Source organism: Oxyura jamaicensis, chromosome 28 (genome assembly GCF_011077185.1).
Source record: "Oxyura jamaicensis isolate SHBP4307 breed ruddy duck chromosome 28, BPBGC_Ojam_1.0, whole genome shotgun sequence".
NCBI classification, from domain to species: Eukaryota; Metazoa; Chordata; class Aves; order Anseriformes; family Anatidae; genus Oxyura; species Oxyura jamaicensis.
This window is the reverse complement of record NC_048920.1, coordinates 2,796,928-2,809,997: the sequence shown is the minus strand read 5'-3', so window position 1 is coordinate 2,809,997 and position 13,070 is coordinate 2,796,928. Positions and strand designations below refer to the sequence as shown.

General features: G+C 44.0%; 1 protein-coding gene across 1 annotated transcript in view; it reads left to right on the top strand.

Annotated features, from left to right (window-relative positions):
• UHRF1 (ubiquitin like with PHD and ring finger domains 1) overlaps positions 1-12,798 on the top strand; it is a 13,592-nt gene extending 794 nt beyond the window's left edge. The window contains exons 2-17 of the mRNA XM_035348393.1: positions 468-646; positions 2,846-3,109; positions 3,871-4,034; positions 4,426-4,641; positions 5,488-5,594; positions 5,772-5,958; positions 6,735-6,858; positions 6,946-7,053; positions 7,824-7,928; positions 8,227-8,333; positions 9,121-9,283; positions 9,385-9,522; positions 9,904-10,015; positions 10,139-10,299; positions 10,640-10,738; positions 11,344-12,798. Of these exons, the coding sequence (XP_035204284.1) occupies positions 494-646; positions 2,846-3,109; positions 3,871-4,034; positions 4,426-4,641; positions 5,488-5,594; positions 5,772-5,958; positions 6,735-6,858; positions 6,946-7,053; positions 7,824-7,928; positions 8,227-8,333; positions 9,121-9,283; positions 9,385-9,522; positions 9,904-10,015; positions 10,139-10,299; positions 10,640-10,738; positions 11,344-11,490 (2,355 nt within the window). The 5' untranslated portion in view covers positions 468-493 and the 3' untranslated portion in view covers positions 11,491-12,798. The remainder of the gene's footprint in view (positions 1-467; positions 647-2,845; positions 3,110-3,870; positions 4,035-4,425; positions 4,642-5,487; positions 5,595-5,771; positions 5,959-6,734; positions 6,859-6,945; positions 7,054-7,823; positions 7,929-8,226; positions 8,334-9,120; positions 9,284-9,384; positions 9,523-9,903; positions 10,016-10,138; positions 10,300-10,639; positions 10,739-11,343) is intronic.
• Positions 12,799-13,070: the final 272 nt, after the last annotated feature.

Genomic DNA, 13,070 nt, shown 5'->3' with positions numbered 1-13,070 from the left:
GGCCCCGTTGTACTCCCCCCCCCCCCCGGCACCGAGCTCCGCCGTCTCCGGCGGCGGCAGCGGCCCCTTTAAGAGCTCCCCCTCCCGTCCCCGCCGGGCTCCCTCATTTGCATAATCTCGCGAGGCTTCTCCGGGGGCGGCCCCCGCGAGAGCGCAGGGAGCGTTTCAATTGTGGCGCGAGATACAGTTGGCGCGCGGCGCCCGCCCGCGAGGCGGCACGGGGGCGGGGGGGGGGGGGCGCAACCAAAGCCGTTAGGCGCCCGGGTGGGCGGGCCTAAACCTCCTAACGACCAATCGGCGCCCGAACCGGCCGGGCTGCTGACCAATGGCGTGGCGGCGTCGGCGGGAGGGCGGGCCGGCCGGCCGGCTGGCGGGCGGACGGGCGGGGGGCGGCGGCGGTAGGTTGAGCGGTGTCCTCGAGCGGCGCCGCCGGGGCCGGGCCGGGCCGCGGCGCTGACGCCGGGCTCGGTGCGGGCAGGGCAGGAGCGGCGCCATGTGGATCCAGGTGCGCACCATGGACGGCAGGGAGACCCACCGCGTGGACTCGCTCTCCAAGCTCACCAAGGTGGAGGGGCTGCGGCAGCGCATACACCAGGTCTTCGGCGTCGAGCCCCACCGGCAGCGCCTCTTCTACCGGGGCAAGCAGGTACGGCCCCCCCCCCAACCCCCCCCCCCCGCCGCCCCCCCGGGCCCCCTCAACGGTCCCCCCCCCCCAGGAGCCCCCTCAGGGCCCGCTGCCATCCGCGGGGGCTCTGCCGCCACCTAGCGCCCCGGGACGGGGCTCTCACCCCCACCCCCCCCACCCCCCTCCCCGGGGGGGGTCTCTGCCCTGAGCCCCCTCCGTCGGTGGGGGGGTGGTTGAGGGGCTGGGGGGCGCCTCGGTAGCGGCGCCGTGTCGTGTCCCCCTCCGCCCCCCGCCGGCGCCGGGGTGTCCCGTGGGCCCCCCCCCGCGGCCCCCGGTCCCCCCCCTCGGGGGCCCCCCCCCCCCCTGCTTCGTGTTCCCCCCCCCCCCGGCCGGGCTCTGCCCAGCAGACCCAGTACCCCCAGTACCGGCCCGGGCTTTCAGCACCCGGCTGTGGGGTCAGCGGAGGCACCGACCCCAGCACGGGCACCCAGGGGCTGCAGAGACCCGGGGGGGGGGGCTCGCAGATAAGGTTCTGAGCGAGGCAGGCTGTCAGCCAGGCTTCTGCCCCTGTCTGTGCAGATAAAAAGCCCTAAACCCATCTGTTGGCCGTCATAACATCTTACTTTTTTTCACCAAAGATACGCTTGCATTGCAAAGTTAATTCCTTTTTGTCTAACGCCCCCAGTTCATAGTTGAGATCTCCTTTTTTCTTGTTTGCTTTCACGTGGAAACATTCCCCCAGTGTGACCCTGTAGCGATCGTTCCCTGCTGCGCCCATCGCTGCTTTGTCTGAGGTTTTGAGTCGTTGGAAACGTTCACGTGTTTCCTTAGCTCGAATTTTAAAACGTCAGGAAAATACTCGTTAATTTTTCTTTTTTTTAAAAAAAGGCTTCCTTTGCTGGAGGTAGATCTTCAGTTGCTGTCACTTCTTTCAGAATTTCCTTTGAACTCCTGTGGTTTCGTGTCCTGTTCGCGTTCTCTGCTCTTTCATTTCTCTCTGCACCTGCTGTCGCTCGGTTCTTTGGCGGTGACAATTGCTAACAATGCCGTGTTTGTCGTATTGTCTCCTTCCGAAAAGAACGAGCGACGGTTTCTTGGTCTTGTGTATCTCTGTGAGTTCTCATCTCTAAAACAGAAAAAGTCCAGATCGCTCCCTGCACGGTCCGATTTCCAGGGATTGTTCCGTAACCGTTTTGAGCCATAAATCAGATCTGAATTCTCATAGTGATTCCCGTAAAGTGTAAATTTCTGTGGTTTTTCTCTGCTTCCCATTGATAGAGAACAAAGCTCGGGGGATTGCTTTTTCTGGTGGTTTGGGCTGGAAGGGGATGATCATTTCCTGTATAATTTCTTAGTCAGACCTTAAATATGTGGCGAAGCTTGTCTAAGCTTCGAGCTGCAGCGTAGTCTCGAGTGCTGTGTTTTAACTCCGAAATGGTGGTGCTCCTCGGAGTTCCTGAAAGGAGAGGAACCCATTGGCCCTATGAGCTTCTCTGACTTCTTGCAGGGCTGGGCTCTTGGTTTGACTGCGTACAGTGCCAGACTTTCAAAATACGTTCTTAAAACTAGAGCGGGTGTGAAATTAGGACCTGCCTGCCCGTGCTGAGAAGTGATTGGGTGGTTTCAAGTTGAATTGAATCCTTTTTGATTTGTACTTTCAATGGAAAAACTGCGTGTTTGCCCGGAGAGAAGTAGGTGATTAATTCTTTGGCTTCTACTTAATGCTGCGTTTAACAGAGCGATGTCTTAACAACAATCTGGAGCGGGCGCAAATACAACGTGAAGACCGCTTTGTGCTAATTATGAGCTGTGTCTCGATTAAGCAAGAAAGAACTCCCATTAGAGTTCCTAATGTGAAGTAGAATTATCTTTAAATCTTGATAGGATGTAGGGGGTCTGTGCTTTCAGCCCTTCTTCCCAGAAGGGATGTTTCTAGGAAACGCGCCACAGACCTTTTCACGGGACACAGGCTTAATGTGGGCAGCAAGGAAGCTTTCCTAGTTCGTGGAGTCTGTTAAAAAAGAACATTTTGAATAGTAAGAATAACGATCTGTAAGTATCTGTGCTGCTGAAGATCTGCCAAGTTCCTTGACTGTTACTGGTTCTCGAACTGTGGTCTCTCTTGGCCCACGGACACGGTTGCAATGCGATGGGTGGCTTTGAGTCGGAAAACCTCCGTGGAATTAAATAACCCGATTATTTTTGATGCTTTCCCTGTAGATGGAAGATGGTCACTCCCTTTTTGATTACAGTGTTGGACTGAATGACATTGTTCAGCTCTTGGTTAGACAAAGCCCAGCAGTGCTTCCTGCTGTTAGTAAGGAGAAGGATTCCGAGCTCTCCGACACAGACTCTGGCTGCGGCTCAGGCCAAAGCGAATCCGACAAAAGCTCTCACAACGGAGAAGGTGCCATGGAACTGGAGGGACAGCCTAGTACGGCTGCGCAGCCTGACTGGACTGACCCGGGCTTCGGCCTCTATAAGGTGAGCGAGTCGCTGCAGAACGAGCGCTGCTTAACGGGGGGGGGGGGGGGGGGGGCCCCAGCGTGTTCAGAAGTTGAAAACTTCTGTAAATCTTTCATTCTCCAATTGGCTCTTTATTTTTTTAAACGCTCCAACAGCAAACAAAAAAAAAATACCAACCAACCACAAGCTAATTAAATGCAACGTGTTTTGGGTTAAAATATCTCATTTTTCATTTTACCCTTTAAATTAAAACTACAATATGCTCTTTTTGTCTTTTTTTTTTTTTAAAAAAAAAAAAAAAGCATTGCAAGTGCTTGTTTTAATTTAAAAACTTTCCCCAGTATTTTTGCTTGGAGTTGCTGCATTTGTCAAAGCTGGAACTTCCTTGAATGAACCACAGAAAATCTCAACAAGCTGTTCAGAATCATTTTTACTTGCCTGTTTCAATGGATTTTATTACAGATCTAGTGATGTCTTCGTCACTCTATGAGTAAGACAGTCCAGAAAGCCTCTTGTAAACTAATTAATAGTAGTTTGTACAAGATAAGGCTTGTATGCATTTGGTGTAGAATAGATTTTTAGCCTTAGGGGTTTAACCTGAGAAGACTATAGGGCTGCGTAATGGGAAGAGGAAGGCAAAGGAGAGCTTCATGTTGAGGATGATCGGTGAAGTATCTTGATGATAGTTAACTTGAGGTGGACAAATCTTCAAGTAGGTCTGAAAATTAATGCTCAAATTGAAAATCCATTTGGTGAGCTGTATACTTTGCTTTGTGTAGATCAATGACTTGGTTGATGCTCGTGATATGAATATGGGAGCATGGTTTGAAGCCCAGGTTGTAAATGTAACCAGAAAAAAAGCTGCAAATGACAGTTGTGCAGATCCTGATCAGCAGACGACCATTCCTGAAGAAGATGTAATATATCATGTGAAATACGAGGAGTGAGTTTTGTTCATTTCTTGGCTAATAGTCACTTGGGCTGTGATGTCAGTGGGGAATTTGATTGTAAGAATTCACGAAGATAGAACAGAACTGGGCTGTAATTGTAAGACATTAACTGTAAAACAAAACCCGTGGGCTGGGATCATGTTTGTAGACGTATGAAATCTTATTACCCAGGTTTTGAAAGGGATACGATACTAACAAAGTTAGGCTGACTGATTCTGGCTGTGACTGTGTGGGAGGAGGAGACGTTATTCTTCGCAGTATGTTTGTATGCTCTGTCGTATCAGTTCTTAAATCAACTTGTCTAGATAAAATTACCGCAAATAACTTCTGATGGTGAATCTGATTTGTCTTCTCTGTCCTTCCATTCCGGCCTTCTGCCTCAAGTTATCCAGAGAACGGAGTCGTAGAACTGAGTTCGAATGATGTACGGGCTCGTGCACGGACTATTTTGAAATGGCACCAGCTAGAAGTAGGACAGGTGGTGATGGTCAACTATAATCCCGATGAACCGAAAGAGAGAGGTTTCTGGTATGATGCTGAGATTCTGCAGAAAAGGGAAACCAAAATGATTAAGGAGATAAATGCCAAGATACTACTTGGGTAAGCAATTCTGAATAGAAACGTGGAATAAATTGAATTCTCCAGCTCTGCTTAAGCCTTCGTGAGGTCTGAGTGACTGCTGAAAAAATGGTACACCAGAAATGCTGAGGAGAGATGGGAAGCTGGGTGACTGACCCTGTAGTACTGCGTTTTCAATTAACTTCCACTGGAGGAATTGGACGCTGCAAGGAATCCCAGGGCACGCTGATCTGTGGATTCACACACTGCTGGGAAGATGCAAAGCCCCGTATTTGCTAAGGGGCAAAGAATTGTTTAACTGCTTGTGTTAACTATCTCTAATAGCTTTAGAAAAACTTCAGTGTCGTATTTTGTCAGATATAAAAATGCAGAAGGAAACCCTGCATTTTATATAACCCTGCACATATAAAGATAATAAAATCTACTCCAAATCTCTTCTTTAGAAGAAAGCAAGTATACAAATAAGAGACTCTGAACTGTAGTTGCTGATGTAGAAGAATATACTTTCATGGGGTTGCCAGAACGTTCCTTTTTCCTCTCACCATAGTTATTTTGACTTCATAACTATAGAAGAGGAGAGGAATATAGTCTGAAATATTTTGGGGTGACAGCAGTCACTGATGGTGATTTGAACGCTACAAGTACCTGAATCTTCATTAAGACAAGAAGGGGCACCCTTTGTCTAATTTCACAAGAAGTATTTCATGGTGACGCTGTCATACCACTGTGCTAGAGCAGGCGATGCTGCAGCAGGGGTCTTGTGATACAGGGCTGCCACCAAACCAGTCTGCGTTACTGGTGCACGGCTGTGAATGCATGCTGTGGGATACTTGATGATCTCTGACGTTTATCAACTTCTCCTTGTAGGGATGCTGGTGATTCTTTGAACGACTGCACAATTACGTTTGTGGATGAAATTTATAAAATTGAAGAACCAGGCAGTGCTTGTCCTATTAGTGCCAGTCCATTAAAACGTGAGTCTGCCACGTGGCTCTTGTGTGTACGATATTGTCTTACCTTTTGTTATTCTGTTAATGCTCTTTGAGTATCGAAGAGTTCACAAACACTTCTAGCTGTGCCTCCTTTGACCGTTTCTAGTGTATCTTGGCACCTTCTGGAGTCGTAGTAGTGTTGTTTCTCCTTGCTAACAGGACAAAATGGCCCTGTGTGTAAAGCTTGTAAGGACAACCCGAACAAAACCTGCAGGATTTGTGCTTGCTACATCTGTGGGGGTAAACAAGATCCAGATAAACAGCTAATGTGTGATGAGTGTGATATGGCTTTCCACATCTACTGCCTCAACCCTCCCCTTAGCAGTATACCAGACGACGAGGACTGGTAAGTTGTAACGATGCTGTGCGCTATCACAACTGCCACCTAGATCGAGCAGAAAGCGAGGTCCAGGGCTTAATGCTGCCCTTAGGTGGCGGTATCGTGGCTGTACGAGGTGAAGAGAGGTACGCTACCGTTACCGGTGGTCTGAGTGTTGGTTTTGTCGTTAAATACGGCTTCATAACTTCTCTCGAGTCTAGGGAGAGCATGTTTTAGGCCAGAAAGCTGGTGGCTTGCAAGCTTTTTATTTTTTTTTGCATAGTTTTGGGATGTAGGTGCTTATGCAAATGGGAGTACAGATGCCTATAAACCAAATGTAAACCTGATGCCAGTAAACTTAACTGGTGTAGTGGTTTTTATGGGTATTCCCCAGTCCCCAATCATCATAGTAGGCTTGTGACATGTACATTTTTATATAAATTACACATGCTGATTCCATACATATATATATTGCCATAAATACAAGTATAGACATATATAAAAGATATGCCTTCACCTATATCTGTATCTATGTCAAAATATGCTGCTTAGGTCCTGTATCCTGTGTCAGCATTTCATACAATGAATTTTATGATAAGTATTTCCTGACCTCTGCAGTGATTTAGGAAATGATGCAAGGACAATCACTAATACAGATCTAGTTCCAGTATGGAGAGTTGCTTCAGCGTCCTGTCCAGTTTCATATGGGGAAATTGTAGTATCATAACTCGGTTAACTGAGAAAATTCTCTTTTTAATTTAAGGCTTTGCTGCTTGTTAATTCTTATTGATTTGTGACTTTAGGTATTGCCCTGAATGTCGAAATGATGCAAGTGAGGTGGTTTTAGCCGGAGAGAAATTAAAAGAAAGTAAGAAGAAACAAAAGATGGCATCTGCTAATTCGTCCTCGCGGAGGGACTGGGGCAAGGTCAGTTAAAGCAGTTTTTATGTTGAAGAACAGTGTTGGTGTGTGTTCCTTGTAATTCCTGGCTGACTGGTCTCCTTCTTGAAATAGGGTATGGCATGTGTTGGCCGCACAAAGGAATGCACCATTGTCCCCTCTAACCACTATGGACCAATTCCTGGGATTCCGGTTGGCACCATGTGGAAATTCAGAGTCCAGGTATGAAGCTGAATCCTGCCCTCAGCCACTGTAAAGCGAAATGGGAACGATCCAAGTATTAGATGTGAAACCTGAAGCAGTTAATAGTGAAGTGTATGTCACTGGATATGTAAGTGCAGAAAGGAAAGAATTCTGGCTTTGTCTCTATCAAGTGTTCCATAACTAATGTCGTATTGTTCAGGCATTTCAAGTGTTTTTCTCCTTTGTGCTTTCTTGGTGACTCAAGCTCCAAACCAAACATACATTTCCAGTATTTTGCCTTGGAGATGTGTATTATCTCCCAATTTTTCTGCTGGTAAGACTGTCCCAAGTAACTAGATGTATTAAAGTTTTCTCATCCTGTAAGAGTGTGGGGCGGGGAGCCCTGAGCTATCCAGCCTTTGTTCTTCAAGACTGACGTGAAAGTCTTTCAAGACCAATTGCCTTATACAAGTATTTCATTTTAGTACCTACATTACTCTAAAATTCCTGGAGCTTGTTAAAAAGCGGTCTAGATGAGAAGAACTTAAATTCACATCACCAAGTATATCCAGGTGTTTAATTCACTGGAGGATCCAACTGCTTATTTTTGAAAAATGTGTATTTCCTTTATGGGGAGCCGTTTGGATGGTGGTGGTGAGGACACAGTTTCATCCTGTAATATATGCAAAACAAATGCAAAGTAGTATTTAGTATTAATTGGTTTAGTTCCGAGACCAGTGATTGATCACACTGCTCATTTACTGCCCAGCAAACTCTTGGATTGTTTTTTCTTTCTCTTTTTTTTCCAGGTGAGCGAATCTGGTGTTCACAGGCCCCACGTAGCAGGTATACATGGCAGAAGTAATGATGGTGCTTATTCCTTGGTTCTGGCAGGAGGCTATGAAGATGATATAGTAAGTAAACCCTGATTATTTATGTCTGAGAACCAAATTATTGTGTAGACTTCTTACATTTTGTATCAGACACTTCCTGTTAAGGTGTGTGATAAGACAACAGTTGTCACCCTGACTTTCCCCTCTGCTCTTAGCAAACTTGAGGGGACGACAGGCAAGTCGAGTCTGGGAGGCTTAAATGGGTGTGTGGGTGTCATTTTTCCTTCTTTCAGAGCGCGATATTAAAGATACCTGATTAAAATACTCTTTTATTTAATTACTCTTGTGAATATGTTGCAACCATCCATATACGTTTCAGGATCATGGAAATTCCTTCACATATACAGGGAGCGGAGGTCGCGATCTTTCTGGAAACAAACGTACAGCGGAACAGTCTTGTGATCAAAAACTCACCAACATGAACAGGTTGGCAACACTTGCACTCTGTTCTGAACCTTCATAACTAGCAGTCTGACCTAAAAACTTGTTTTTCTCTGAAATCTGTTACACTGATTTGTAAAACTGTTGTTTTACAACAGCTGTCAATCTGTTGTCCACTGGAAATGCTTCTTACAGTGTGCTTTAAATGAAAAAGGTGAGACTAATATCACTCCAATTCTATGGTGACTGAAATCCATGGAAGGGAGTAGTAAAATAGCATAGAAACTTTCTTACTTTCCTGAATCCTTGGCGGCCACTGGTGTATGAGTCACCTTGGGAGACCAGATCATTCGTAATTCCAAGCTGTTACTCCTGCACTAAGTGTGGATTTGAGTGGAGGAGGTGGTCCATGCAACTGATTTAGGGTAATGTAATGAATAATCAGTGCATGTAAAACATGATCCCTAGTCAACAGACTTGAATACTACCTCACAGAGTTCTTAGTGTTACTTAGTGTTAGTTCTTGGATACTTGAAAGTGTTACTATGTAAGGCAAAGTAGCAAAAGACTGGCTACCTGCTTTTTCATGAGACTAGGCCCAGAAGGGGCTCCCATAGGCAGTGGTAGCTTCCAGGGTTTTTTTGCTACCTTATTTCTAGGGTTCAGCACAATGCCAGTACGCTGGTACTCGCTGTAGTAGTGGTACCTGACTGTACCAGTGCGATGCTCAGTAAAATAGTATTCCATGCAAGCTCTGATTTACTGTGTTCCCTCTCTGATTCTGAAGAGTTTTTGGGTAAATGCACTAAATGGAATCGATTTTCTCTTGCAGAGCTCTGGCTCTGAACTGTAGTGCCCCCATCAATGACAAAAATGGAGCTGAAGCTAAGGACTGGAGAGCTGGGAAGCCAGTCCGAGTGGTGAGGAATGTGAAAGGAGGCAAACACAGCAAATACGCTCCTGTAGAAGGGAACAGATATGATGGGATATATAAGGTAAGAAGGATTTGAATTTACTGAAGTAGGGAAAGGTAACTTGCTTATGGCTAAGAAGCTTTAATAGTATCTGGTGGACTTGCTCCTGGCTGTTTCTTCAGGTTGTGAAATACTGGCCCGAAACAGGGAAATCTGGATTTTTGGTGTGGCGTTACTTACTTAGGAGGGATGACGACGAACCTGCTCCTTGGACCAAAGAAGGAAAGGACAGGATGAAAAAGCTTGGCCTAACAATGCAGGTACACTTTTGGAACATCACCACGGTTCCCTTTGACTTGATGGTTAGCAGGAATTTTTCTCTTATATATTCTTACTGAGGTTAATCTGCTTTGCCTTGTGTAAGAATCTAAGAATCAAGATGTCCCCCTTTAGACTGAAGGACACACATGTTTTCACTCGTGGGTTGTTTTCTTTCTACATCAGGAGGTTAAATGGACAAAACTCATTTTCTTGTATGGAATTTTTACAGTCAAAGTACCTTAGGAGAGCAGGGGTCTATTATTTAAAACAGATAACCCCTGGAGCAACTCTGAGGTCATCTTTCCAGCCTTCAATAGTCTGTAAGTCTATGAATTGGCACTGTTTGCATTGGATGCTTTTTGTTCTGTGTTTTCCTGCAGTATCCTGAGGGGTATTTGGAAGCTGTCGCAAACAAAGATAAAGAAAAAGAAAATAACGGAGACGATGAGTTTGATACCCCAGGGAAAGGAAAGAGGAAAAGGAAATCAGCAGGTTTGTGGAGTAGGCAAGTGGATATAGAAAGCCTCGTAGGTCTTTGTGGATTTTACCTACTTAATAATTTTTGTTTGTTTTTTTTTGTTGTTGTTTAAGAAGTCACTGTTCCTTCTTTTTCAGGTGGAGGGGAGGAAAAAGTCATTAACTCTCCTACAGGGACTCCAAAGAAAACTAAAGTAGAGCCATACAAGCTGACATCTCAGCAAAAATCTCTTATAAAAAGTGATGAAGCCAATGAAAAACTGTGGAATGAAGTACTAGATGCTCTCAAAGATGGACCGGTATATAATGCTTTTTAGTCCTGAAATGGGGATAATTAACTATTGTACTATTCCTAAATATCAACTGCATAAAGAAATAGCCTCAGAACTTCAGCACTTTTTTAAAATGGAGACATCCACAGCATAACTTAAAGCACTATTTGAGAGCAGTGAACAGGTTAAGAACTTGTTAATGTGACTTTTTTTTCCCTTTTCTATGTTGAACTTTGTTTAAAGGAAAAAAAGCAAAACCTATGTCTAAAATAATCCTTTGTATTTCATGTTTTTGTGTGTTTTTTTGGGGGGTATGTACCTTTTAGAGCGTAGTAACAATAAGTTAATTCAAATGTTCTCTTTACAGAAATTTCTAAATAAAGTTGAAGAGGCTTTCTTGTGTATTTGCTGTCAGGAGGTTGTGTTTCGGCCGGTCACAACTGTATGCCAACATAACGTGTGCAAGGTGAGCAGTTGCTGTGACTTCTGTTGAGCAGTCGAGCCTTGAACTGACTTCTTAAGTGGTGAAGCAGATTTGTTTGTTTCTGCCTGGTAGTGTTTTAGCAGGACTCAGTTAGATATGTGAAAACTTACGATTTGATGAAAGTTCACTGGCGTAGGAAAGTTCACTTTAAAGAAAAGTTCCACAGTTGTATTGCCACTGCCTGGTTCTTGGAAAAGACGATGATGAGAGCTCTGCAGGCTGAGTAATGCTGCTGGGTGACACTGGCGGATTTGACAGTGTTACAAAGTGCAGGGGTTTGTTTTGTTTTCTGGGGAATAACGTGGAGTGTTGTTGTGGAAGCTATGACAGTCTTTAACATCTCTACCCCATCCTTAAATGCTGCCGTGACTGACGTGCTCTGTTGAAGAGCGTGTGGTGTTGCATGTAACGGAGGACGTTTTCTCTCCAACAGCCAGCCTTGCGTTGCTCTTGGCCTTTCTCAGCTCTTGTCAACATCTGGGTGAACTAAGATGTAAAAGGCACCTCATTCTCCAGTAGGGCTTTGTAGAACGAGCTGAAGTGCACATCTGTATTTCTTAACTAATTATTTTTTGGTCCTTCACCAGGATTGTTTGGATAGATCCTTCAAAGCTGATGTGTACAGTTGTCCAGCCTGCCGCTACGATCTTGGCAAAAACTATACCATGCAAGTGAATGAAACACTGCAGACCATTCTAACTCAGCTCTTTCCTGGATACGGCAATGGACGGTGATTCTGTAAAGCACTTCTAATTTCCTTGTGTTCAAACTTATTGATGGGTTTTCAATGGGCTTAATTTAAAAAAAAAAGTAGTCTGTGTTCTCCCAGATCCCTAAAAAAAAAAAGTTTAAAGTCTTCCTTGTTTTTTTAAAAAACTATAAACTTCAAGGAATATCCTTCTGTATGTTTGTGGATTTTGTTTCTAAATGTTGAATTTTTCTTTTTTATTTTTTTCCCTCAAAACTGCCATTCATCAGCACAGATTTTTTTTTTTCTATACGAAGTGCTTCCGGTAAGGCTGCTAACGATTGTGAAAGTTCTCGGATTGCCCTCTGTCCCATTCCCACCTCCTCCCCTCTTTTTTTAATTCAAGAAAAATGGCTTGGTTGCTAGAACAATCTTCAGCATTTGGGGATTTGGCCATAAAGGTAGATTTTTTGCATCACCTTGGCAGCATTTTGATGCTCAACTTGTACAAGATGGTTCCTGGCTTATGACTCTTTTTAATTGCAAGTGGGTATTTACTATTTTTTAAATAACTGTTTTTTATACATTTGACAGACCTATCAAAAGCCATTTCCTGCTAATTTTGTATATCAAAAAAAAAAAAGCTGCTTGCTTATAGTCAAGTAGTTGGAGCAATATGAAGTACTACCTCAGTTGGACTTCTTATTAGGGAACTATTTGTTCAGCCAGGTGCTGTCTTCTATCCAGAAATGCCATTGTGGAATATACTAAAGCCATTCTTTAAGTGCCTTTTGTCCTTTTTGGAAAGACTGGGCTCGGAATCACCGTATATATTTTTTCATAAGCACTGAATTGTTTAAACTTGCCAACCGGATTTTGTTCTTAGGGTTAAATATAACACTGTAGCTGTATACGATTAGCATGGATTTGCAAACTTTCAGGTTTCCTCCTAATGCTAGGTGTATTATGGTAACATGAATTTCTTTGTTTCAGTGTATTTCTACCTAGAAATGGAGAATGATCAATTTTGACTTTTTTTATGAAACATTTTGGTATATTGTAAATGACACCAAGAAGGCTTGCTTTTGTGAATGGATTGTCTTTTTCTAACATTACCAAAGTTTGCAGTTTAATACCTCAACATGACAAGACGTTTTTAATCACACTTTACTGCAGACAGACTGGAACAAATGTGCCTGGCTTAAGTTTTCTTAACTCTTACCCTTTTTAAAATTATAATGTTAATATGTTAGGGGAAGAAAAAAACGTTTTATAGTTTTTTTTTGCTGAATTTGTCAATTTTTGTACAATGTGCAAGTTGAAGTTCTCAAAATAAATATCTTTTCAGATGAAAGCGGTGACTGTTTTCACTTAATTCTTTCTGAAGAAGGTTTCCAGATGTAATTTCTTGTGCAGGAATTTGTATTTATGTTCTGTTATTCTAAGCCTCTCTTTTTTTAAGGCCTGTTACTTTTTACTACAAAGAAATTGTGGAAATACTACTTTGATATTCTTGTATTCAAAGTATTTTTCTTGGAGGCACTACTAAGAGGCCTTACATACCATTGAACATGGTATGTTCAATTTAAAACAAACAAACACCTAGATTCCCAGTATCTCTTCAAC